At 49.3% G+C, this 27272-nt stretch overlaps 1 protein-coding gene across 3 annotated transcripts in view; it reads left to right on the forward strand.

Annotated features, from left to right (window-relative positions):
• Actn1 (actinin alpha 1) overlaps positions 1-24433 on the forward strand; it is a 91311-nt gene extending 66878 nt beyond the window's left edge. Inside the window, exons 8-22 of one of the 3 annotated variants that reach the window (XM_040742831.1) lie at positions 635-720; positions 7494-7586; positions 8840-9070; positions 10838-10985; positions 13160-13310; positions 14349-14457; positions 14841-14981; positions 16324-16506; positions 16748-16882; positions 17933-18112; positions 19178-19324; positions 20237-20317; positions 20741-20806; positions 21933-22091; positions 23522-24433. In XM_040742831.1, coding sequence (XP_040598765.1) covers positions 635-720; positions 7494-7586; positions 8840-9070; positions 10838-10985; positions 13160-13310; positions 14349-14457; positions 14841-14981; positions 16324-16506; positions 16748-16882; positions 17933-18112; positions 19178-19324; positions 20237-20317; positions 20741-20806; positions 21933-22091; positions 23522-23680 — 2069 coding nt within the window. In that variant the 3' untranslated portion in view covers positions 23681-24433. The remainder of the gene's footprint in view (positions 1-634; positions 721-7493; positions 7587-8839; positions 9071-10837; positions 10986-13159; positions 13311-14348; positions 14458-14840; positions 14982-16323; positions 16507-16747; positions 16883-17932; positions 18113-19177; positions 19325-20236; positions 20318-20740; positions 20807-21932; positions 22092-23521) is intronic. The other 2 variants (XM_040742833.1, XM_040742832.1) reach the window with 2 other exon arrangements.
• The last annotated feature ends 2839 nt before the right edge of the window (positions 24434-27272 follow it).

A 27272-nucleotide genomic window follows, 5' to 3' on the forward strand; every position in this document is an offset into this window, starting at 1 on the left:
AGATGGCTCAGAGGTTAAGAGCACTGACTGCTCTTCCAGAGGTCTTGAGTTCAATTCCCAGCAACCACATGGTGGCTCACAACCATCTACAATTCGATCTGGTGTATATGTAATAAATAAATCTTTAAAAAATCACAGTAATAAATTATATATATATATTCTATAAAAAAAAACCAGAAGGAGAAAAAAAAAAGATAGGTATTCTTGTATGTAATCAAAGTACTTTCCACAGACAGTTTCACATCCAGAGTCCTCTAGTTTAAAATTGCCATTGACAGTGGGTTGTCTTTAGTCCTTGGGTTGGCTGTATCCATGAATGTGTTTGGTTAGTGAGTTCTGTATGTCATTTCCATCTTCAACCCTTCCCTCCTTCCTTCAACCCTTTTAATTGATGCTGCTGACCTTGTGGTTGGAGGAGAGCTACTTTGCTTGTCCCCTGGGGTATCACCTTACCCTCCTTTCCTCTGTGTCCCATGTTCCTGTTAGTGGTAGTGGACGTTGACTCTGAAGGCTGGCTAGTGCAGGATGGACCTTTTGGCAAGGTGACCTCACAGTCTGCAGGCTTCTGCATCTCCTTGTGAGATGCTCTGTGTGTTCAGTAAGTAGCTTTAACTACAGCCCTCTCTCCCTACAGACATCGTCGGAACTGCCCGGCCGGATGAGAAAGCCATTATGACTTACGTGTCTAGCTTCTACCATGCCTTCTCTGGAGCCCAGAAGGTACCTGGGACCCCTGCTCCTCCTATGCCCAGCACACCTCATGCCAGATCCCAGCCACGCCCTCCTGCCCCTCCCTCCTTCCGTCCCTCCACGTCCCAGTGCAGGAGCCTGGAAGGCCTGGCTCGGGTCTCGTGGACAGTTAGCTGTGTTTATGAAGAGGTCCGGTTTGCCTCTTTTTCACCCTGCTGTCTCTCACCATGTCTTGGGACCAAGATCAATTAGCAAGCACTAATCTCTGGAAGCAGCGGTGTGGCCCAGGCAGAAGGGCTGGGCATGGGACATAGTGGGTCCTGGCTGCAGGCGACAGTTAGCTACCGTCCCTTCTCTGCGGGAGCTACAGCCAGGGTCTCTGTGGGGCTGCGGTGCACTTCCTGTCTTCACTTACCCATTTTGCAAAGGTGTCCTAACACCCTCATCCTTGTACTCAGGCAGGATTTAACAAGTCTGTCTTCAGCCCTTAAGCACTGGGACCCCCAGTGGACACTGCACACCGTGTTCCTACACATAAGCATGACATGTAGGAAGAGAGGCAAGGACATTGGTGGCAGTGAGCCCCTTCTGGTATCCTGGCCCAGATTGCTCTGGGAGGCAGAGGGTAAAGCCAGGTTGAATGTTCTGTAATACACCAGGGCCCAGTTCATACTGCGGGCACTGGAAGGCTGGTGAGTTGTTGCCGGCTACCAGGCTTAGCTGGGGCAACAGATGTCCCTCCCAGAAGCAGCACATGGCTGTGACCGCAGAAACCTTCATGGCTTTGGGCCTTTGGCCCACCACGTGTTCCTCATGGCCTCTGAGTGACCTATTGGAAGTGCATGGTAGAAGCTCGCCCCCCCCCGCTCATGCCCCTCTCTGCTCACGTCCCTTTGGCCCTCTCCTCTCCTGCCCATCCCCCGTCTCGTGCTCTCTCTGTCCACTGTTCGGGTTTGCTCCGCGCTGTTCCACTTTCTCCTCTCAACCTCTTCTCCTTCTCTGTGCAGATGTGTAGGCACGCTAAGGCTGGAGGGAAGGCCATGTGACCTAATGTTTCATGTCACTGCCACGCCTTCTCGGTGCGCAGAAGGTGAGCTCGCCCTTGGCCTCGCCCACTCTCCCTGCCGCCCATTGGCCCGTCTTGTCCTCCTCGCTGGACACCAGCAGCAGTCCCTGAACGAGAGAGGGTTAGCTAACGCACCCATCCCCACGGGGGACAGGACGCTCTCGGAGCCCTGGCAAGCACACTTGCAGATGCCAGAGAAGCCCAGCTTCTAGGTGGCCTTCCTTTGTGTCTCTGTGAGCACTGGGTATAGTGGACCCCAGAGGGGAAGACAGCCAAGTTGTCAGAGCCTGGATCCTAAGCCACTCCCCAAATACCCAGAATCCCTTTCAACTCTGACCCTCCCTTCTTCCTGCCCGAGCAAGCCATCATCTCAAATCCAGGCAGGAACCAGGGCTGGGAGAAGTCTTCTGCCTTCTCCCTGAAGTCCAGGCCAGAGTCCTGCATGCCAGCCGGGCCTTTCATGGATAGTTGTAAATTACCTAAGAATGCCACTTGTGTGCCTTAGACTGTGGAGATTTGATCATTAGCTACTAAAATTACCCTGCAGATAGCAGCAAAGCTGTCTTTTTCTTTTCTCTCTTCTCTCTCTTTTTTGTTTCTGTTTTTGTGGTGGTGCTGGGGGTTGAACCCAGGACTTTGTGGCTTGCTACGTAAGCATTTTATTGCCGAGCAGTAAAATGTCTTCTAACCAAATCAGTGTGATATGACTTTTTTTTAAATAGAAATACCTTCAGGGAAAGGCACCTTTAAAAAATTGCCCAAAGACAATGGCAGCAACCCTGGTACCCACTGAATGGGTGCTCCAGACCTGCCTTTCTCAATGGTGGCCAGCCTCTGACTTCCCAGCCCCTCCTGCTGGCCTCCTGACTCCTCCTCTTCATCTGGCCGCCCCCCACTGCTCTCCTGAATCCTGTCCCCTACCTCTCAGCCAGGGTATGGGCAGCTTCTCTGCTTGCCTTGGTTGGGCATTTGTGCTCAGCCTACTAAGCACATAGAGTGCACTGGCCAGGCTGGCTGAGGCAACCTCTCCCCTCTGTCCAACTGGTCCTCCTTTTCATGCCCTTTGCCTTTAGGGATTCTGCCCTGGCTTCATGCCTGCTGACTCTGCCCTTGCCTGTCTTTGACTCCTTCTCTGTGGCCTGGCTGATGATAATGCCCGGGATGTATGTGTGTGTGTGTGTGTGTGTGTGTGTGTGTGTGTGTGTGTGTGTGTGTGTGTACACTCAAGCATGTGCATGCATACATGCATGGCATGGAAGACATGTGATGTGTATGCATCCCGTGTGTGGTGGGGAGAATGTGGGACTTGTGTGGCTCTCCCTCTAAAATCCTCCCTCCCCTGTGCTCCCTTCCCTTTTTCTCGTCCCTGTTGCAACCATTTCATGCTTTTGTCCATATCCCAGGATAGGAACATAGACGGCATGGTGGGGTGTGGGGTGTCCTGCTCGATCCAGAGCTGTCCCCAGCACTTCCGCAGCCTCTGATCAGCCCCAGAAGGATGTGTACCTCTGGTTGGGTGTGGGGGTTGAGGAGACGAGTCTCTGTGAGTCTCACACTCTTGTCTGTTGGCTGGTGTCCATGGGAAACATCTTCCAGAGCCGAGCCGTATCCATGGCCCACCCTCCTCTCCACGCCTTTCTCTGGCCAGCCATAGATAATAGGAGTGGAAAGGTCCCAGTTAATAGACAAGTGCGAATACCTGTGTACATTTACATGCAAGCATACGATGGACACAGCTGGTGAGGGACTGTCCTCATTGGGTGAGGGACCAGTTTCTGTTTGGCAGGCTGGTTTGGATTCTGCCTCCTTGGCTTTCGTTCCCCTACACGGGTTTAGAATAGATGGAGGGCATCAAGGCTTTTGTGTATGCAGCTGGCACTTTGGAGGTCGGAATCTGATGCTGGTGTTTCTGGATGTTTAGAGCCAGGTGGAACTGTCTGCATCCATCCACCTGTCCATCAATCATCGGTCCAATAGTGTAAACCTTCTAAGGGAGAAAATGGATTCCAATCCACAGAAGCTGCACCTGTGTGGAAAAGCGTGATGACAAGGAGGAAGCCATCAGCAGGGCTTGCTCTGCTGCAGCTCTGTCCAGAGGAGACAGCTGTGGGGCTGCAGGCTGCCTTTGAGCAGTAGCTTGGAGCTTGGAGGTCTAGGGTGGGTTTAGGGTGCCCCCAAGTACCACTCAGGAAGGGCGAAGAGGCTGTCACTAAGGAGTTACTATTAACAGTGGTGATAAGGCAGAAGCTGAGGTATGAGAGCAGAGAAAGTCAGCATTGCCAGGTCACTATGGAACGGGGAGTTCTGGAGCAATCAAGGCACAGGTGGACGGACAGACATATATGCCCAACCCCACCCCAGCCTGCTTGTCTTGGGGAAGCTGCATTTTGGGGCTAGAAACCGTGATCTGCTGGGCTTAGCAAGCCTGGCTTGGGGGAGTCGGGTAGCCTAGTGGGCAGTCACTAGGAGGATGGAAGGGCAATTCTAGCTAGATCAGGGAACTTTTACTAAAAGCATCAACGATGAGATCTTTGTAGCAATCATATAAACAGTGGGTTGTGGGTAGTGGAGCTCTGGTGTGTTACTTTGCCTAGTGTGGGTATTTGATGTCACTCTAATTGATGACAGCCTCTCTGTAGGTAGACCTGGCTCTGGTGACTTGGTTCTCTGATTATCGGGTTGGAAGTTGGGCAAGAGATAGCTACATCTTTAAGAATAACAACTCATTTTAAATAAATGTTAATAATGTTGTGTGGTCTGGTGTAGTGATGCATGCCTTTAATTCCAGCATTTAGGAGGCAGAGTAGTAGGTGGATCTCTTGAGTTCAAAGACAATCTGGTCTATACAGCAAGCTCCAGGACAGCTAGCGCTACATAGAGAAACCCTGTGTTAAAAAAAAAATTGCTGTATATTAAGTTTGTACTAACAGTACAGTTGAAAGTGGTCACAAAGGTGAGAATACACGTCTGGCCTTTCTCTGGAGTGTATTCTCGGCCCATTGGCACCTATGCCCACTTGTGTTATCTCTTGCAGTCTGTCATTCAGAAAGGCATGGACAGTCTCCTTCTTGAATGGATTTTAGAACTGCCCCTCCCTCCCATGGTAGAAAACACAAAGCTGGACCCCAACCTGGCTTTTCTTCTGGGTGGCTTCCATCTCTGACTTTCTCCCAGGGCCATTTTTTTCCTCCCTGCCTCAAGTCTCTCCTTGGTGCTTCTGAACTCCGGCGTCCTAGGGAGCATCGCTTATGCACTGTGCTGCTGCTGCTGCTGCTTTCCCCTCAACTCCCACCCTGCCACGGGCTTCTTGTAGCTCTGGGGAGGGGAAGCCAAGAAACCATGACTGCCACAGGACTGCTCCGACCATCTGTAATCTGATTCCCTTCACTCCGTGAGTGGGGTTTGCAAGGCCAGCCAACCTGGCGTGTCTCACCTCTGGTTGAGGTTGGTGGTGACTGGCCCTGTCTTCATAAGGGAGCCACCGGAGAGCATGTGCCCCCTGTGCCCCTGGTAGGCTTGTTCAAGGTTGTAGCCTGTGGCAGGAAATGGAGGAAGTTCTGTTTTCCAAAAACCTGCTTCTCAAAGGTCAGAGGGCTTTTGTCCCTCAGGGGACCCACGAGTGATCACAGGCGTGTCCGTTTTAAAGAACACACTCTTGTATTCTGTGGGTCTGTGTTACCCAAAGGCAGGCCCTTTGGGCATGCTAGTGGAGCCCTCTGGCTCTCTCCTGAGGCTAGCCTGAAAAGGTCAGGCGTTAGATAGATCCTTGCAAAAAGCCCTCAGGAGTCCCAGATTTCATCCAAAGGATTCTTTGGCTTGGCGAGGCTTTACAGCCTGCTGAGCTGTAAAGTTGTACAAACTCATCTCCCACCCAGACTACCAACTTGGCGAACGAGTAGAAGTTTATGGCTGTTGAGCCCAGGATTTCAGGATGCTTCTGGAGGACAGCAAGCTGAAGTTGGGATTCATTTACATCAGAAATGATAGCGGCAAGCTAGCATGGTGGTGCACACCTATAAACCCAGTGCTCCGGGGTCTCAGGCAGGAGATTTGTTGAGTTCCTGGCCAGCCTGCAGCTGCGCCACCTCCCGGTTGTCTGTGGTCTCCTGCCTTGACTTTGGTGCAAGTCGTTTTGGTAGCACCAGGCAGGTGAGCATCACCCCAGCCAGCTTCATCGAACATACTGACTTGGTGCTTATTAGTCTGCATTCCTTCTGGGTCCTGCCCTTAGGGCTAGGCACCTGGGAAGCCACTCATTTCTTCAGTGCCTCAGGAAATTGACCACAGTTACTCCATGGTTCTCAAGAAGGTGATAATCAAACAGGGCAGCTGTATAAGAAGAGGCCATGCCATCTCCAGGACAGGGATGATGACGGAGAGCTGGGACCCAGAGTCCCTACCCAGGGACTTCTTAGGTCCCACTCTGGCCAGTCCCATGCTCTCTTTTGGAGTCCTAGCTGTTCGGTACCCACGCTGTAGGATACAGTCTCTTGACTCTTCACTTGAGAGACCGTTAGGATAGTTTTGTTCTGTCCCATCCCCTATGTGTCCCAGCACACACACCCACAAGGCATGTGATTTGGTTGGCATTTCCTCTTGGGAAAACTCTTCTTGGAAAAAACATGACTTATATCATAGTCATTCCTTCCAGTTCTCAAGAGTTCTTTGCACTCGGTCTCATTATGTGGTAACAGAAACTCCTTTTCTTCATCAACCAGATTTAGGTTTTGCCTTCCTCTTTCTTAAACCAGGCATCCATTATCATCTGTGGGACCCCTGTCTTCCGGACCCCAGGGTTCATATGTATCTTCTCTACCTTCAACTGTCTCCTTTCTACCCTGTGGTCCCCAAAGAGCTCCAAGTTCACAACCACTCCTGTGGGCCAGGTGTGATGGGGAACACCTTTACACTCAGCACGTGAGAGGCAGAGGTGGCCAGATCTCTATGAGTTCAAGGCCAGCCTGGTCAAAAAGTGTGAGTTTCAGGACTACATAGGGAGATCCTAACAACAAAATCACCAAAGTGGAGTGGGTTTGGAAACACAGGGTCCCTGCTGATGTAGGATACACAGTACCCTTACCAACCCCAGAGGCTGGGTCTCTGTGGGGTGATAGGCCTTGTGGCTGGTTACCATTCCATCCCTCTTCATTCTCCTGGCTGCTGAGGACTCTGTCCGGTCTATCCTGGCCCAGTGCTTGGTGCACGGTGTGATTTTAGCTAAGCCATCAGCACCTGTGCTGGGTTTCCTGAACTTCCCTCCTGTGCTGGGTGGGCCCTAATATCTTGTCCTCCAAGTCTTTAGCTCTAAAGGGCTTTGAACTAGGAGCCTTCAGAGATTCTTGAGGAAACCTAAGAGGCCTCCCTGTCAACCAGTACCTTCTCCCACTTTCAGACTTGAAGTCTCTTCAAAATCCTGTCAAATCCAGCCTGAGGTCCCAAGTGTTGTGGTCCCTAGAATTCCAGGATGGGCACGAATTCCTTCCTTTCTCCACCTGGCTTGAGATTTTGAACACCTCAGTTACTTGGTTAATTTCTTCCCAGCATGCATGATGGGATTCAACCCTAGTCCAGAGCTGGGAAAGGGGGGATGCAGAAGGCAGGGAAGTGTGACTCAGAGCCTCAGGGGCTCCTTTCCAACCACATGGAGTAGCAGGGTGGAAGGGGCTTGTTGACACAGGTGTCCAGGGGCCCCCGTTGCTGGGGCAGACTGGTCATGACTTTTCTATTTTGTTGCCAGGCGGAAACAGCAGCCAATCGAATCTGCAAAGTTTTGGCCGTCAATCAAGAGAATGAACAGCTTATGGAAGACTACGAGAAGCTGGCCAGTGATGTGGGTACCCCTGTGTTCTTCTAGACTGGCCCCAGCAAGGCCCTGCATTACACCCTGAGAGAAGGAAGCTCCCGGGATTTGTACCTGCAGAGTCATTCTGTAGATACAGTCCCAGGCTGGTGCCGTGCGTGATCCAAGCACCGTTAACAGGGGGCAGCTTGGTTCTGGGCCTCTGGGAGAGCAGAAGTAATGGCAGAGGAGGTGGTGTCTGGATTACAGCGAGCCTGAGAAAATGCTTCCACCTCTGTGGCTCTTGGTTTTTCTTTCACTGAGTGGGAGTTGAGCCCTGGGATCTCTGAGGCATTTGCAGCCTGGTGTACTGCCTCTCCGTAAGTTTTGCCTGAACTAGATAGTACAGGACTGTATCAGGTTCTGTGAAGACATGTGCCTGGGAGGACTCAGTACTGACTTAATAGTCAGGCCATCAGGGGACCGGATGACAAGAAGTTAACCAGCTGCCCTGCTGTCATTTGAGTTAAGGTGCTGCTGTTTCTTTCCTAAAAGAAATCCAGCCTTTTGAACTGTTCCCCTGGCCTTTTGGTGGCTCTGCCTTCCAGTTTAGTAAGAGCCAGATGCCCAGGTTTTAATCCCTGCTTCACCATTCCAGCCAGTCACCACAGCTAGCTGCGTGACCTGGCAGAGCAGAGCCCCGGGAGCCTCCTCCATAATGTGGGGGTGATGGTAGCACTTGACCATGTAGTATTTCTATGATTATGTCTGTGAGTCACTCCGCGGGTCATGCCTGGCAATGTGCAGGTGTTCCGTATGCCTCCCATCATCCGTCTCTTTGCAGTCCTGCATCTTCATAATCCTCACCATGGCTCCGGGGTAGAAATCCAAGCTGCCCCAGGTTGTAGCCTCTTCCTCTTGAGAACAGAGATCGCTGTTTTATTACACCCCTGCTTGGTGTAGATTAAGAAACTGAGGCCCGGCTAGATTTGAGCTCAGGTCTCCTTGCTTTTAGAGCAGTCTGTGTGGTTCTTTGGTTCATCCGTGCTGGGGTAGAGAAGATGAGAGGGATAGGATCTGAGTTGACCATATCCTGGTCAACTTGGAGGGAGCACCTGGAAGCCTTGCTACGTGGCATGGTGAGGCCCCAGTGGGTAGCTGGCAAGAGGAAGTGTGCCATCAGGAGAGACTTTTTGCTTGCCCTCTTCCTGCAAGGGAAGAATCTATGGGAAAAGGACGAGCTTGCCTTTAGGCACAACTTTCAGCGTCCTTACTCCATGCCTTGCCTCTGTCCTTTCACTTAGCTGTTGGAGTGGATCCGCCGCACCATCCCGTGGCTGGAGAATCGGGTGCCTGAGAACACCATGCATGCTATGCAGCAGAAGCTGGAGGACTTCCGAGACTACCGGCGCCTGCACAAGCCGCCCAAGGTGCAGGAGAAGTGCCAACTGGAGATCAACTTCAACACGCTGCAGACCAAGCTGCGGCTCAGCAACCGGCCCGCCTTCATGCCCTCCGAGGGCAGGATGGTCTCGGTGAGTGCCGGGGCAAGTCTGGGCCCTGCCTGGCCACCTCCATCCCCCAGCGGCTTGGAGGTGGGCTTTTCTTCACCTAGGCTTGAGCCCAGGCACAGAGGGATAGCCACCTTCTCCTCTGTTCTGGATCAGGCTTGCTTACCTTAACTCCTGAACATTCCAAACTTCCCCTGCCCCTTAAAAAATAATGTTTTAAACAGAGTGTCTGGTCATACTGAACCAAGCAATAATGTTAATTTTTACTTTAATATACCTTTAAGTACTTTCAACATAAGATGACAACAGCAAAAACAAAGCTAAACAGACCCACTTTTGTTATCTTGATTAACAAATTAATTTTTGTAGTCTATTTCTAATATGCAAATAAGTAAAATATTAGAAAGTAGAAGTTATTTATAATCTTACTACCTATTATCAATTTTGCTTTAATTAGCAAAGTTCCCTTTATTCTTTTGTTTTTTGTGACCCTAGGCATTGAATCCAGGTCCTCATGCATGTTAGGCAGGTGCTCTGATACGGGACCACATCCCCAGACCCTTTTTATTTTTTTCTGTGAGATAACTCATCCTGGCTGTCAACTCACACAGGACTCAACCATGAAGACCTTGAACTTGAGATTCTGCCTTGGCGTTCTAAGTAGCTAGGATTACAGGCCTGTGCTGCCAAGTCCAGCTTTCATCTTTCTGTATAAATATCATTTTAAGTGACTCTTAAAGCGTGTTTTATAAAATAAGGTTCTTTCAAACAGAAACACCTATAACAAGTTGGGTATGAATGAAGTCTACAATCCCAACTCTTGGGAGACTGCGGCAGGAAGATCACAGAAGTATAGCTAGAAAATAAAGACAAAGCCCTAATGTCACAGTCACTTTTCTGTGTCACGGGTGGAGTGCTCTTCCATTATGTCCCCCTTTGTCTTTTTGTCATTCATGCCCCTTTATCCTGTCTCCATGACTCTATGTGCCAGGAGAATTCAGGACAAATTCATCAAGGCAGAACCTTTTATCCTTTCAAGCAAAGAGTGACAAAACAAAAAAAAAACAGGCATATTGGGCAGGACCAGGACGGACAGACCGAGTGGGGAGAGGCAGGAACAAGGTGATCTTGAAGGGAGTAAATAAGGCCTGTGGTATTATACAAGCAGTTTGGAGCACCAGTTCTTCAAAGTTCAGGGCTTAATCGGATGCTCTTGAGTTGTTAGAGTCACTGTTAGCTAACAGATACCCTTGAGAACTAAAGGAAGTGCCCTGATGTGGGGCAGATGCCCAGTGCATGGCCAGGATGGCCCTCTGGCTCTGTTCTAGCCTTTCCAGCTGGGTGCCTTGCGCTAACTGTAAGGTGCCTTGTACAAAAGGCATGCTTATTTCTTTCTTCTCATGATCTATGGTTGATTCCCTCATCCAAGCTACTGTCCAGAGCCCAAAGGCTAAAATCTAGGAATCTTTGCCTAATAGAACTGTGTGTATCTGGGAGACTGTAGTGTCAGCTTGCTTCATTCTTAATTGATTTGGTCCCATGACTTGTTCTTGGACCTCTATGACTGGCCAGGATTCCTTTGGAAGCCAGTCAGTGAACGGGAGGGCTCCCCAGCTGGATGTAGACAGACTCTACTCCCTATCCAAGAGTCTGGGTGATACGAATAGAAGTTGGAAGAGTGAGAGGGGATGTTGGACTGTGGTGTGTCTGAGGTCCAAGATAGGAAGCATCTATGCCTGGAAGGCTGCAACCCCTCCAGGGTCTCTGAGCTAGTATCTCCTGTCTCTGCAGGACATCAACAATGCCTGGGGTTGCCTGGAGCAGGCAGAGAAGGGCTATGAGGAGTGGCTGCTGAATGAGATCCGGAGGCTAGAGAGGTTGGACCACCTGGCAGAGAAGTTCCGGCAAAAGGCCTCCATCCATGAGGCCTGGACAGATGGTGAGCCAGCTCCCAGCTCCCGGTTTCTGCTTTCCAACTGCCTCCCAGCCACAAGCCACAAGTCCTCTCTTTGCTCTTGTTTGTGTCATCTTGTTTAATAGTTCTCTGGCATCAGACAAGTTTGTTAACCTCTGGGTCTCTTCTGTTTCCGTGTCTGCAGTCCTAGGTTTGTGAGAATTACTTGGCGAGGGTGCAGGCCTGTTGAGAATTACTGACAGCAGTTAATGCCCTTCTGTGTGGTTTCCTAGGCTGGTGGCTGCTGTCTGCTTACTGAGTGCAAGGCTACCTAAGAGAAGCAGTCCTATGTGGGATGGCCTGTTCCTCCGAGGATGACTTGCATTAGAGTGAGGGATGGCTCTTGCCATTTTCTTGCACTCTGCTGGCCACCTTGCCTGGTGGCCTTCGGAGCCTAAGATCTCCTTATTCAGCCCTGGTTCATGCCTCTCTGACCTTGGGTTGGAAGTGAATAGGGAGGACCACATTCTGTAGCCATCTGGGAGTGGCCTGGCTTGGTAGGAAAACACTCAGCTAATCGGGTGGATTTAGAGTCCCATGCAAGTGCATGTACAGGGATTGGTGGGGTTGGCTCTGAACACCCACTTGCATTTTTTTATTTTATTGTTTTGTTTTGTTTTGTTTTGACCTAGAACTCACAGTGCAGACCAGGCTGGCCTGGAACTCAGAGATCCACCTGCCCTCTGACTCCTTAGTGCTTGGATTAAAGGCGTGGGCCACCACACCCAACTGGAATTCCATTTCTTGAGACTAAGGGATTAACCCTAAACATGGAGGACATTGTGTGCACAGGGTTATCTGTGGGAAATCTTCCACAGTGCAAACTGTGGTGGGGTGGGGTATTGGGTCCCACAGAGCAATGAGAAGCTCTGTTGGAGAAGTCTGGTCAAGAAATGATCCTTATCCATGGGTTCTGTGTCTCTGGATTCAACCAACTTTGAAGCAAAATATTAGGAATTATATCTGTGCTGAACTCCTATAGACTGTTTTCTTGTCATAATTGCCCTGAAGACTGTGGATGAACAGCTAGCTACATAACATTTATACTATAAGCAACCTGAGTAGTTTAAAGTATATGGGAGAATATATAGAGAACACAGACAGACAGACACACACACACACACATACACTCACACCTTCTCTACCAGATTTGAGCACCTTGGGATTTAGGTGTTCTTAGAGGGTCCTGAAGTGAGTTCCCTGCGGATCTTGAAGGACCACTGTACCCAGGAAGACCATGAAGCCAAAGCAGAAATTCTGAGAGCTTGTGCTGGTAGATATTTTTAAAGCAGGAAACATTTATGTAGGAATAGATAAATGCATTTATTTGTAAATTAAATCTAAATTTACTGTGTTATGATTTTCAAGAGAAAACAAGCAAACAAAAAGCCAACCCAATGCCAGAGGAGAGAAAGAAATGCTTTACTATTGGACATAGCTCTTAGCCTCACAGCCTAGCCTTCTGGACCAAGAAGGTATGCCATCCTGTGATGGTGTAGCCCAGAGAATATGCATGTAAACAAGGCTCAGTTTGCCCGTCCTGAGAGGGTCCTTCCTCAGGCAACTCGGGAGTTTTTTAGGGAGGTTGTTTCTCATCCCTGCCTTCGTCCTCTGAGAGCAGGGCTGAAATTACAAACATTGCCCTTACCCTGGGGTGAGGACATTGCTGATGGGCCGAGAAGGCTCTGGTCACCAGTGGGTGTGATCAGCAGAGGCTCACTGAGAACGTCTGGGAAGGGGACCCATGAGTGCTTTCAGGACTTAGCCACAGTAACTAGAGTCTAAAGCCAGGTACCTATGAGGTACTTCCCCACCTTCCCCATTATTCCACAGAGCATGCATTGGCTGTGTTTCCTGTTAGAGAGTGGGTGCCTGGCCTCATGCATTTCTACGTATTCCTGCATAACCTTCATATACAACTGTTTTAAATGCCCTGGACATGCTCCCTGGAGGACAGAGGTCTTCAGCCTCTCCCCATAGCCGGGCGTTCCTGCCCACATCCACTCTTTGCCGCTGTAGAGTAGTGTACAGTGAGCATCTCCGCGGGAAATACCCCAACAAGCAGAGCTTCTGGGACTCCAGAATTCGACGACCAGATCAAACACGCTCGCCTGGCTCTTGCTCACCTGTGCCCCGTCTCCGTCTCCCCTCAACCTCAGGCAAAGAGGCCATGCTGCGGCAGAAGGATTACGAGACAGCCACCTTGTCAGAGATCAAGGCCCTGCTCAAGAAACACGAGGCCTTTGAGAGTGACCTGGCTGCCCACCAGGACCGCGTGGAGCAGATTGCCGCCATTGCACAGGAGCTCAAGTAGGCCCGCTTGAGTCTCTTTCCTTTTGGTGCCTCAGAGTGAGGCTGAGAGCTGCATTCTCAGCTGTTGTAGATGAGGGCAGGAAGTAAGGGGATAGACAGACGGCACATGAGGGGAGGAACAGAGGTGTGCCCGTGTGGTCAAGGAGGCACTATCGCAGGCAAGGACTCTGCCTGGTGGGAGAGCCTGAGTCATTCCACTCTTGTTCAAGTGTCTGGTCATCACCTATTACTACAATAGGACCAGGGGGTGCACAAGCCCTGTTTCATTTTACTTTACCTTTTTAAAATTATTATTATTATTTTAGATTAGCATAAAAGTAATGGGGTTTGTAACAACATTTTTGTACTGTTTTGTTTTTAAATTGTGTGTGTGAGAGAGGGGGGGGCTGTATGTGCACGTGCATATGTACACACATGGCCATATGCATGGTGCATATGGTGACCAGGGGACAACTAGAAGGAGTTGGTTCTTCCTCTGCTTTTACTGTGAGCTCCAGGACTTGAACTCTGGTCTTCAGGCTTGCACAGCAAGTGCCTTCACTCACTGGACCATCTTGCCAGCCCAGATTTTTTGTTGTTGTTTTTTGTTTTCTCTTGAGACAGTATTCAAATTGTAGCCCAGACTGGCCTTGGAACTCAATGTGCAGCTCAGGTTAGCCTCTAACTTGTGGCAATCCTCCTGTCTCAGCCTCCCAGAAGAATGCTGGGATCACAGGCACAAGCCACCATGCCCACCCCCAAGCCTTAGTCCTTGACTCTGAGCTTTTTCTTGGGCCTCAGTAGCTTCCTGCCCTTGGTCGTTAGAGTCACCACCAACTTTGTTTGTGGCAGGGGCTGTTGGAGAGGAGCAGCCCCCCTCAGTCTCCAGCTTCCGGTTTCCTGAGAGCCAAAGAGGCAGGAATGGGAGGGAAATGGTGCTGGAAGTGTGCAGAGGAGAGCACCCCCAGTTCCCCTAGCCCCACAAGTTCTCCTGGAGCCTGCCCCCCTCAACCTGTGTCACTCATGGCTTGGCCCCTGTCTCTTCCCACTCTGCAGTGAGCTAGACTATTACGACTCACCCAGTGTCAACGCTCGTTGCCAAAAAATCTGTGACCAGTGGGACAACCTCGGGGCCCTCACTCAGAAGCGGAGGGAAGCGCTGGAGGTGAGGACCCTGCGATGCATGTGCCCCTCCCTCCTCCTCGGTTCTCTGCCTTTTAAGTTTCCATGATTCCCTGGGTCATCCCTATCTTGGGCCTAATGGGAATGTGTGAACTTGGCCTTGATGGAGAGCCTCCTCCTGTCCCTGTGAACTTGTTAGCCCAGCTCCAGTCTTTTGAGAGTTGCCCTGGTCTATAAACCACACCCTCTTGGGACCAGGGCAAGTGATTCCAGTAGGTCAGTCTGTCAGTTGACAGCCAAGACCCAGAGCCACTCAAGAACTGGTTCTTTCTGCCCCATCTAATCCAGTGCTTCTAGACCAACATGCCTGGGGGGTGACCTTTGAGTATCACACTGCTAAACATGCCACCCACTTGGTACTCCCAGAGAACAGAGAAGCTGCTGGAGACCATCGACCAGCTGTACTTGGAGTATGCCAAGCGGGCTGCACCCTTCAACAACTGGATGGAGGGGGCCATGGAGGACCTTCAAGACACCTTCATTGTACACACCATTGAGGAGATCCAGGTGGGCATCCCAGAGAGGCTGATCCTCTTTAGGATAAACAGAGGACCAGTATCCCAAGGATTCCATAGATTAAAAGTGTTAACATATAAGCTTGTGTTGTTTTGTTTTTTTAGGACTGTTTTATTTTTATGTTGTAAACAGCATACGGGTGTTTTATGTGCATATATGAATGGGCACCACTCAGATACAGGGCCTGGATTCCCCTGGAACTTGAAGTTACAGATGGTTGTTTGCCGTCATATGTGTGCTGGGAACTGAACTTCAGTCCTCTGTAAGAGCAGCAAGTGCTCTTAATTGCTGAGTCATCTCTCTAGCCTCCTACCCCCGTTTAAAGACAAGGTCTCACTATGTACTCTTGGCTAGTCTAGAACTGGCTCTGTAGACCAGGCTGTCCTCAAACTCACAGAGATCCACCTGCCTCTGTCTCCCAAGTGCTAGAATTAAAGGGGTGTGCCACCACTGCCAGCCTAATACTTGAATTATTTTGACAAGGGAATACATGTACATAGTGTAACATTCTAAAGATAAAGGGGACTCTGACAAGGTTTGCCTCCCATGTCGCTTTCTAGCCCCCTGTTCCCTTTTTCAGAGCTAAGTTATATGATCAGAATCTGTGTACACAGACAAATGGGTTTTTTTGTTTATTTGTTTTGTGAGACAGGTTTCTCTGTGTAGCCTTGACTGTCCTGGAACTCACTGTGTAATCCAGGCTGGCCTGGAACTCATAGAAACCCACCTGCCTCTGCCTCTGAAGTGCTGGGATTAAAGGCGTGTCCTACCACCACCTGGCAGACAAATGTATTTATGTGTTCTTTGTACGTTTTCCTTTGTAAACATAAAATGTAGACTTTATTATATACCATGTCCCAAATCTTGACTTCAGCATTTATCTTGGAGCTCCCATTGGCTCCCATCTTAGATCATTAGAGCAAAATGTTTGCAGCGGCTAGGGATGTAGCTCAGTTGGTAGAGAGCTTGTCTAGGATAATTGAAGCCCTGAGTTCAATTCCCACCATTGCATAAAGTGAGTATGCATGTCTTTAATCACAGCGCTCCCAAGGTAAAGGAAGAAAAAAGGGTTTTTTAGGAAGCTGAAGGAACTGGTGTTGGAAGAGGTTACCTGGGGAACAGGGTTTGCCCCACCCCCAGATCACCTCAGAACTGTCACTGCTAATTGTACCAGCCGCCAGGATGCAGCTGTTGCTTTGCTACCCTGCCTCGCTGACTCTCTGCCATCAGAACTTGGTTTGGTCTTCAATAGGTGTAAGACTTGACCTTCAGGCCCTTCAATCCGAGGAGAGCACTGACTCCTCGAGTGCTAATCCTGCTGTTGTCTATCCAGGGACTGACCACAGCCCATGAGCAGTTCAAGGCCACCCTCCCAGATGCTGACAAGGAGCGCCTGGCCATCCTGGGCATCCACAATGAAGTGTCCAAGATTGTCCAGACCTATCATGTCAACATGGCAGGCACCAACCCCTATACAACCATCACGCCTCAGGAGATCAATGGCAAATGGGACCATGTAAGTTGAAGGGCTAATGGGCATAGGCCAAGCCATTGTACATTTCTTAAAGGCAGGGTTTTTATCTGTATCTCATTAGTTTTCATTTATTAGTGGATACATTTCTGGTTCAAGTTGACATCTTCACTCTTACTGCATTCTGACTTGCCCCTTTCCCTCATGGCTGCCCCCATTTCCTCACCTGGGAGTATGGGACATGTGGCTTGCTTACCACAGAGTCCCGTGGTTATGCCCACCCCAGGTACGACAGCTGGTGCCCCGGAGGGACCAGGCACTAACTGAGGAGCATGCCCGCCAGCAGCACAATGAGAGGCTACGCAAGCAGTTTGGGGCCCAAGCCAATGTCATCGGGCCCTGGATCCAGACCAAGATGGAGGTAAGTCTTGTCATGGGAAGCAAGCTGGGAATGTCTTGCCTTTTCCTAGCACCATTGCAGCCAGCCAAGTCACCTGTTTACCAGGAAGGACCATGAAGGACTGAGGTCTGAGCCCATGATCATTCAATTGCAGGAAATGCTGATGGTTTGATCCCTGTGTCTGATTGGAGCAAAGTAGTATACTACTGAGGAACTACCTATGACAGTTCCACAGGAAGAGAACAATGCCTGGGCCAGCTCAGTCGCTCTGGGTTGCCTTGTTGACATTACTGCTCCCCAGGCAGTGGGCCTGATAGAAAGAGAGCTGAGCCTCTTATAACAAGTATAGAATATTATTTATTTTGTGGAATGTGTGTGTGTGATAGAGTGATCCCTGAGCTTCTAAAGTGCAGAGTCCATGTCAAGTTCATGTGAGTGTGTACATGTGTACACGTACACACACATACACACACACACATACACTTAAACGTACACATACCCCCAAGCCTGTACTTGTAAATAATAAATATTAATAGGACTGAACTGAATGAACAAAACCCTCTTTCACCAAGAACCATTTATGAATCAGTGGTTGGCAAAAATGTATGTTAGCCCTAGCTCATGGGGTTGGGTGGCTTGGATAGTCATCGTGGAGGCAAAAGAGCAGGAACAAAAGTAGCTGTAGGGGAGTCACACCAGGTGAACCGAGAAATATGAGGGGTCCTGTCCTGGCTCACCATGAGCTAGATGGGAGATGGCTGGGAACAAGGCTCTGGAAGGTATTTAAATGGCAAGCAAAAAAATGAGTGCTCAGGTCGATCATTGACCCTGCATCCCAACCCTTTCCTCAGGCTTAGAGGTACGTGATTGGTAGAAGATATTTCACCCAGTGCCAAGGCTTAATATAGAACTATAGGATGTGGCGTCCATGCTAAATATCTTCATGCTCAATGTTGCCAGTTCTAACCTCTCTAGGACTGGGATGCTAGCAGAGGTGACCATGGGAGACTGGTCCCTGCCCCCTGAGTACAGAGTGGGGTGGTCTGACATTATCTCCTTCCTGATGGGCAGGAGATTGGAAGGATCTCCATTGAGATGCACGGCACCCTGGAGGACCAGCTCAGCCACCTGCGGCAGTATGAAAAGAGCATTGTCAACTATAAGCCAAAAATTGACATGCTGGAGTGTGACCACCAGCTTATCCAGGAGGCGCTTATCTTCGACAATAAGCACACCAACTACACCATGGAGGTAAATAGGCCGGGTCCTGCTTCTCTGAGAAGCAGCTGGGGGCCCTTACTGTCCTCAACTTGGAGTAACATCACCCAAGGAATCAGGGTGTAGGAGGAAGTATGCTTACTTACTCTCTACCCCCAAAACTCTGCACTTTCGATCTGAAGCACCTTCTGGATGCCCCAGAAAACGTATTGCTTTGTGTACATATCTGGTCCCTACTTCCAGAATTCAATTAATTTGCTCTAAGGTGGCACTTAATGACTCTCAATTTTTAACAAGCACCCCCAGTGATTTTGATGCTTAGTGGACTCACTGGCTTAGGTACCTGCTTCCTAAATGATGTTAGCTATTCATCCCTTCATGGTAGGTTATGTCCTGAGGTTTGCTTGTTATACCATTTCCTCAAATGTCATAGAGTGTGCCTACACTGTCTGCAGTGTTAAGTGTGTGATCACTGAGACCACCATGGTGTTTATCTGGCTTGTCTTTGACCAGCCAAAATATGTGGTGCTAGCTGTATTGGTTTTGATCAAAGGTTTGTTTATGGATGTATGTGCCAGTATGTATAATTGTGGGGTAGGACCTTTGGGGAGGGGATCACTCCATTTTCTTTAGTTTTTCCCACCACAAAATCGACCTTCCTTCAGTAACAAAGTCCCATTGGCAAATCTGGATCTTGTCACTCTTCCTGCCCCTTTCGGGCGCTCTGTCCTGGTAGAGTGTGCTGCGTCGCTCCTGCTGGTAATACTTTGACTCCAGATAGATGGTCAGGCTGTTTTGGCTTTTAAAAATAATATATTTGTGTTACCTTATGGATATGGGTATTTTGCCTGAGTGCACCACACGTGTGTCTGGTGCCCAAGGAGGCCAGAAGAGGATATATTCCCTGGATCTAGAATTATAGATGATTGTCATCGGCCATATGGGGGCTGGCGATGAAACCTGGGTCCTCTGGAAGAACCAATGTTCTTAACCACTGAGCCATCTCTCCAGCTCCTACTCTGGGCCATTTTGAGTTGGGAGGAGGAATACTTGGACAGCCCGGAGCCTGGGCCTGACTAGCTCATCACTTGCTCCTAGCACATCCGTGTGGGCTGGGAGCAGCTGCTCACCACTATTGCCAGGACCATCAATGAAGTGGAGAACCAGATCTTGACCCGGGATGCCAAAGGCATCAGCCAGGAGCAGATGAACGAGTTCCGGGCCTCCTTCAACCACTTTGACCGGGTGAGAGCCCTACTCCTTGCTCACCTAGAGTGGCTCCCAACCCCCGACCCAGAGCCCTGGAGGGCACTGCCCAGGGCATGAGCCTGGTCCTTGGGTAGGCAAGGAGGAGAGAGAGGGAGGAACTGATAACAGCCTGCCCTACCTCAGTGTCCCCCATAGAGCCAGGCTTTCTGAGCTGGCCTTGTCCCGTGAGCCTTCACGGCATTCCTAGAGAGAATGCTGCTGTAGGAGGGAGAGGATCCTTCATCCTTGACTGTTCCTCTCCTGTGGGGAATCAACCCTTAGGAATAAGGCTGCCAGAGCCACACGCAAAGCCCTGGGCCTATGGCTGTGGGGACTGTCCCTTACCTCTGCCTTGTGTCAAAGGGACCTCCCTTTGGGGACATTAGAGTCCACTGTCCCGGCTTCTCGTGTCAGCTTCAGGACAGGCTGCGTTGTCAGTGGGCTGCACATCCCCAGTGCCCTGAGCTTGGGGACAGCCACAAGGGGGGGTGGGGCATGAGGTCAGGTGCTGCCCACCACCCTGCCTGCTTCACTGCCCTCCAGGTACCTGGCGAGGTGGGAGGGTAGGGTTTTGGGAGACACCGGGTAACCTGGGGCACTTCTGGGGGCTTCTCACCCTTGTGGCTCATCATGTTCCCCTCTGGCCCTGCTTTCCCAAGCAGGGCTACGTGTGCCAGGGACAGGGCACCCTCTGGAACCTTGTCCGTGTGTCTAACTGTGTGCACTTTTATTTCCCCTCTCCCCCACCCCTTGCCCCCACCCTCTCCATCCGCATGCCTTTACCCCCGTGTCTCCCCACACACACCACCTTCTTCCCTGGGGCATGGCCCACCCCCACCCCACCCCCTCACGGCCTCCTCCTCCTCCCTGACACCGCATGGCTCGCTGCCTGGCGCACCACGGCCCCAGGATCACTCCGGCACGCTGGGTCCTGAAGAGTTCAAAGCCTGCCTCATCAGCTTGGGTTATGATATTGGCAACGACCCCCAGGTACTCGCCTCCTGCATGGAGCACGCTCAAGGGTGGCCTCTGGGGCGAGAAATAACGCATTTCTCCTTTTTTTTCTTCTCTCTCTGTCTGAATCTCCCTGTCCCCCTTCCTGTGGGCCATGGGGCTCGTCCTCTCCTGCTCTCCCTGCCTGTCCCCTGTCGGGTTCCTCTGACTTCTGACCTCTGCCCTCGGTTATCTTCCCTGGGACCCTGCCTCGTCTCCCCATCACATCTCACCCGTGGACTGGACTTCTGCCTTCCTTTGCTCTGACCTCTTCCGACATGCTCCTCCTACATTCTCCGGCTCCTCCTAATCTTCACCATAAACTCCACCCTTCCTTTCTGCTGTCTTCCTGGCCCCTGGCTGGCCCTTCCTCCTCCCACCTGTCTGTCCCTCCTGTGTCTTGGTGCCACTGCCCTACAGAAGAAGACGGGCATGATGGACACAGATGATTTCCGCGCCTGCCTTATCTCCATGGGTTACAACATGGTAATGTAAACCCCATCCTCCACCTGCCAGGCTTTCTGTGGCCCTGGCTGGGAGGCAGCCACCTAACTGGAAAAGCTAAGTCTTAGTAGTGTGCACCCGATGCCCTTAGGTTAGGACTGGCCTCCCCAGGGGAGCCCCTTGTTCCCATCCTTGGGGAAGATGGCACCAAATGACCCTTAGGGCCAGGGTGTGGCTGAGAGGCTAGGCCTCTTCATCTTGGTCTCTGCACCAGATTATCTTATGGTACTTTCGGTAGAGAAAGGACTTTTCATTCCCATGGTGGACACCAACTGCGGACGGCCAACCCCAAAGCCTATAGGAACGATAATTCTACTTTGTCTTACGTGAGATGTGGAGGTGTAGATTTCTGCCCGATAACAGCACCACACAGGCCAGACATCACTCAGTGGTTAGCCCGGGCCTCTCGCTAACCTTGGTGTCCACCCCCCTTCATCCAGCTTTCTGAGCAGACAGGACACTTGGCTGGATAGACGGGTGATTCCTGTCTATTGAGCCAAATACAGAGTCCTTGTGATGCCCAGCAAGGCTAAGGGCTGGGTCAGATGTGTACTCAGTAAGCCCCATTTTGCCATCAACAGCTTATGGTCTCAGATGAAGGAAGCCCCTGAGTAGTTGTAAGAGTTAAATAAAGGGATCATGAGTACTGTGCACATGATTGGTGCTTAGGAAATACAGAGTGATAGGGAAACAGCAGAGTCCTAACCCTAGTTTCCTACTTACTGGTTATGTGACCTTGGGCCTCAAATTTCCATACGATGGAAATACTATGATTTTATGTAGTTGTGGTGATGATAAAATGAATTATAATATATAAAACATTTAGAATAGTGGCTGGCATTTAGTGCACGCTATATAGGTGTCAGCTTTACGGATGTTATTGTCATTATAATTAATACCACCATTACTTTATGTAAAGGGAACTCAGGGATTGTAGGGGTGGGAAGTCCTAAGTCTCAAACTATTGAGTCACTGTCACACCTTTGGGGCAACCCAAGCCAGATCAGCGGGGTCTTGTGTCCTCCATAGGCTACTCAGGGCTCGGGGTCTACCTGAGATACCCCAGTAAGCCATTGGGTGACAGGTCTGGGTTGACTGTTTCCTCCAGGGAGAGGCAGAATTTGCCCGCATCATGAGCATCGTAGACCCCAACCGCTTGGGGGTAGTGACATTCCAGGCCTTCATCGACTTCATGTCCCGAGAGACGGCTGACACAGATACAGCAGATCAGGTCATGGCTTCTTTCAAGATCCTGGCTGGAGACAAGGTGGGTGTCTTGTGGCTCAGGCACTGTTTGGACTCTGGTCTGTCAGGCACACGGCTAGGGTATGAGCCCCTCAGCCATTCCTCCCGGGGTCCCCTTGGGCCTCATTGCTTTGCATCTCTGCCCATTCTGTAACACCTTGAGCTCAGCTAAGGTGCTAGGAGGTGGTATTAGCTTAAGAAAAACCATTGCATGGAACCCTGCAAGTCGGCAAAAACCACTTGTTCTGAATGGAGAAGGCAAATGCTTTGGTGTGTGTAGTTGGGTGGGTCATACCACCATGTAGGGCCCAGAAGCCATCTAGTCAAAATGAGTCATTTTGGAGAGGAAGAAAACAGTCTTGAAAGAGGAAGTGGTCACCTGACTTTTGGAGTGAACAGAGGGCAACCCCACTCTTTTTCCCACTGGGTCCCAAGGGACTCAGTTGTAGTATTTGGAGCTGTGAAGTCTTTGGTAAGCCTTCCAAATGCTACGACCCTTTAATACAGTTCCCCATGTTGTGGTTGCCCCTCCACCCATAAAATTATTTTCATTGCTACTTCGTAATTGTAATTTTGCTACTATTGTGTATGGTAATGTAAATATCTGATATATAGCATGTCTAATATGCAACCTCTGTGAAAGAGTCATTTGACCCCAAAGGGGTCTTGACTGTCAAGTTGAGCACTGCTATCCTCGACCCTTCAACTCCTATAAGCAGCTTCCAAGTTGCTTTACCTAGTAGGGACAGAAAGGAAATTCAGAGGCCCAGTCTGGGAGCTGGCTGAAGTGTGTGGCAAGGCCCACATTTTGCAGATCAGTTAAGAAAGTTGCCTGTATGGATCTCTGAGTTCAAGGCCAGCCTGGTCTACAGAGTGAGTTCTGGGACAGCCTCCAAAGCAATACAGAGAAACCCTGTCTCGGAAAAAAAAAAAAAAAAAAAAAAAAAGGAAAGAAAAAGCTGCCTGTAGCTGTGATTCCTAAACCGGCCATTCATTTTACTCTGCCGGACACTTAAGATTAGACACCGGTGGAGGTCTTTAAAGAGTGGGTGGGGAGGGCTTCTAGGAATTTATGTGTTCTGCCAGAGAACCTTTGATAACAAGCCAGTACATGGTTACTATAAAGCAGTAGGATAAATGAGAAGAATCTGGGTGCAATTAGTTTGGAAGGAAGTTGAAGTAGAAACTAAAATGGAAAACATGACGTTTTAAAAAATTATATATATATATCATATATATATCATATATGATGCGTAATATATAAATATATAATATGCACTTAAATATATGTACAGACACACGTGTCTGTGTTATATGTATGTATGCATGCACGTACTGTACGGATCAAGGAGAACTAGGAGAGAAATAACAGGTACCTAACATTGGCAAGTTTACCCACTAATTGCGGCAGTGCCGCGTTGCTTTCCGGCCCTGACCATGCTTTTTCTGCAGAATTACATCACGGCGGATGAGCTGCGCCGCGAGCTGCCACCTGACCAGGCTGAATACTGCATCGCGAGAATGGCCCCCTATTCAGGCCCCGACTCTGTGCCCGGTGCTCTAGACTACATGTCCTTCTCCACCGCGCTGTACGGCGAGAGTGACCTCTAACCTGCCCCTGCCACTCCCCACCCCCACCTAGGCTCTCTGCGCGTGCGCCCTGCCCTGCTCCTCCTCGCCCCGTCGTCCGGCTGTCCGGGTTTGGTTTCAGCTCAGCCACCAGGGGACTAGCTGCGACCCGGGCGGCACTAAGCCTCCCTGCCCGCGAAGTGACAGTTTACAAAATTATTTTCTGCAAAAAAAAGGAAAAAAAAAATAGTTACATTAAAAAAAGTTTAAAAAAAACAAAAAACTACATATTTTATTATAGAAAAAAGTATTTTTTTTCTCCACCAGTCTTAAATGGAAAAAAGAGGAAAAATCAACTATTTGCACCGAAATGTTTTTGTTGTGACATAGGAAAATAACCAAGCACAAAGTTATATTCCATTCTTTTTACTGAATTTTTTTCCTTCTACCTTTACCGTCTGCTGTATTCATTTCTCTGGTCTCATGTCCGCCTGGGGGTGGGAGTAGATGGGTACTCTTGTCAAAGGCACATTGGTGCATGTGTGTTTGCTAGCTCACTTGTCCATGAGAATATTTTATGATATTAAAGAAAATCTTTTGAAATGGCTGCTTTTCCAGGAAGACAATTCATGGCTTCTCATTTGTAAGTCTCCTCAAACGTGTGGCTGACCTGTTTTATGAATGCAGACTTTTTAAAAAAAATAAATATTTTGAATATTGCCTCTTAAAGATAGGGTAAGCCTGGAGATTATGATGTTGCTTGGCACAGACTGTATTAAAACTACACTCCCATGATACCGCTTTGTTTGCTCCTTTTGCTGACTTCCAGAAGTGAGGGTGGGGTGTGTCGAGAATGATGCAGGGTACCTGTACCCACCCATCTCTACATTTTGAGCCTGGTGTGTTCGGTCTGACTTACTTTGAAAAGGGAAAGGTGGCCTCCTCAGTGTACTGGAAGTTAAAAGGCCATGAATGCATGAGGGATCCCCGATGGCGAACTCCAGCAGTCTTTGTTCTCTGTAGCATCTGTGACTTCGGAATGCCCGCCCCCCATTTTGTTTTTGCTGCAGAGGACAGCTTGAATTGTGCTGTATTCCCGTCCTACTCGAAATGTCACACAGAGGGCTGGGTCTGTAGTTTGGTGGCCCGGTATGTGGACCCCAAAAATGTACCACAGATAGCAGCTGTTGGGCAGCACAGGGAGCTTGCACACACACACACCTGTATCTAAGGACATACGATGCTAAACTCCAGCTTATCACCTAAGAATAGATGGGGAGGGGCTGGAGAGATGGCTCAGAGGTTAAGAGCACTGGCTGCTCTTCCAGAGGTCCTGAGTTCAATTCCCAGCAACCACATGGTGGCTCACAACCATCTACAATTCAATCTGGTACCCTCTTCTGGCAGAACACTGTATATGTAATAAATAAGTAAATCTTTTTTTAAAAAAAGAATAGATGGGGAGTCTATTGTTAGAAGTCCTACCCTCTTTTTTCTTATCCATCTCTTCCCTGAGGCTTCTACTCAAAATACAGAGCAGTGAAAATGATCATGCTAAATGACAATTTAGCAAGTAAAGTTATGTATATATGTTCCAGAGTTAGATCTAGAGTAGGTTTTAAAATCCATAGCCGTGCCTCCCGGCCTCTGCCGTTCCCTCATCTATTAAGTGGTGCTGGTATAAGCTGTGAATAGAGAGTGGAGAAGACCAGTATGCACGCCTGGTGGCCGTGGTCCATCTAATTTTCGTTTTAAGGAGTCCGTTGAGTTGGAAGAATCACTTAAAAGTAAGCCAGTGGGGGCAGTGAGCTGGTTCTGTGGGTAGAGGCCCCTGCTGCCAAGCCTGAAGACCTGAGTTCGATCCCTGGACCCACATGGTGGAGAGACCCAACTCTCAAAAAGTTTTTCTCTTACATGTGGGTACATGTAAGTAAGCAAATGAATGTAAGTTTTGTTTTGTTTTAGATAGGACAGTCCTTCACGTGGTGTGTCCCCTTGGTTAAGGGGACTAAGGCCAAGACAAAGCATCCTGGGCTGAGCTAGAGACGTCTATTGTAGGGATTGGGTCGGGGCATTCTGGCACACTCAGCCAGATGGTAGCAAGCTCAGTAGATACTCAGTATGAGTGTATCTATGTAGAGAAAGCCATGGGAGCAGACTGGAGGGCAGATGTACTTGTTCTTAGCTATTTATATGCAGATTAATCCTAACTGAAAACTTTTCCTGACAAAGGATATAAGGAATTTTGATACTGCAGTTTCCAAAGGTGTGGTTAATCTCTGTCCTGAGCAGTGCTTTAAAAAAATTTTTTTGAGCAATTGTTTACTGGGAGCTAGGGGTCATATGTGTATGAAAAGGTCACAGGGTGACAGAGTTGGCTCTTTCCTTCCGCCATGTGTGTTCCAGGGATCAAACTCAGATTACCAAGCTTGGTGACAAGCCCTGCATCAGTCCTTATTGTTAAAATCACATAAGTAATTTGAACAAAAGTGCCCAAGAAGTTACACCATAAATTACTTTTTAGTCTGTTGGGGATAAAAATTCTAAACCTAGGTTTTCTTTCAAGGCTGAGCATGTGTCCCAGGGGCTTGTGTGGTTCAGGCAAGCACCCTACCCACTGAGTCAATTTCTCCAGCCCTTAAAACAGGCTTGTGAGGTCATCATATACATCTTGCTCATTTTAACAGACTTAGTTCTTTCCCCCAAAACAACCCCATTGGCATGCTTCATTAAACTTCTTTGAACATTTTAAACCATACTTAAAATGTTTAATGGGTCTCCCTCCCCCAAGATATTGAACTCCAGACTCTGACATACTCAAGTTAACCAGTGACATCTTGCTCCGTACAAAACAACCAAAATTGTTTTTTAAAAAAAATGTAGTGTATCCATTCCCGTGAGCAATTGGATGCTGTTTTATTGATTCCCTTACACTTCCAAAATTAAAGTCATGTGCCTAACTTAGTTACATACTTTAGACTGAAACCACAAAGCTGATGCACGCCATTCCCTTTTGCTTGTTCATGCTCTTTAACCCAGTTTGTCGTGGTTGGGACAAATGAAGAGCCACCGGAGTTTCAGCTGCTGCACCTGTTTGCTTTTTTGTTGTTTCTGATTTCGAGTTTGTTGTCAATCACATGACTTTGGACTTTGTGAACTGAGACATGATGACACTCTTCAGCGCTATTGCACTCAAGGTCATTCAAGTTGAACTCCCATCTCTCAGTAGACACCATCTGCTCTGGTACCAGGTGGTCCAGCCCCGGCCTTACATCTGGCCTGCATCACTTGCCCGTGGACATCTTTTGTATTTTATCCTTGCCCATTTTTGGTCACTATTCCAGCTTACTCGAAATGCCTGGTGGATGGAATTCCCTACCAGGACCCAGCTGGCAGCTAGCTGTCTATCCGTGGTAAGCACTCAGAGCGTCCCTCTCCTGCCTGTGTGGATGGCACATTTTAACTTTACATCGTTATCCATCAGGCCCTGCATCTCTGGACTGTTGACAGCCTCATGAGGCCAGTCTGGGAAAATGGCGTCTTTAGCAAACCCATTGTCTGAGCACCCAGCCTGACTGGGTGCTGACTCCATTGCTAGGTGGTCTCTAAGCTTTGCTGTGTACACAAACTCAGC

The sequence above is a fragment of the Mesocricetus auratus genome, unplaced genomic scaffold (assembly GCF_017639785.1).
Source record: "Mesocricetus auratus isolate SY011 unplaced genomic scaffold, BCM_Maur_2.0 Super-Scaffold_15014, whole genome shotgun sequence".
Lineage (NCBI taxonomy): Eukaryota > Metazoa > Chordata > Mammalia > Rodentia > Cricetidae > Mesocricetus > Mesocricetus auratus.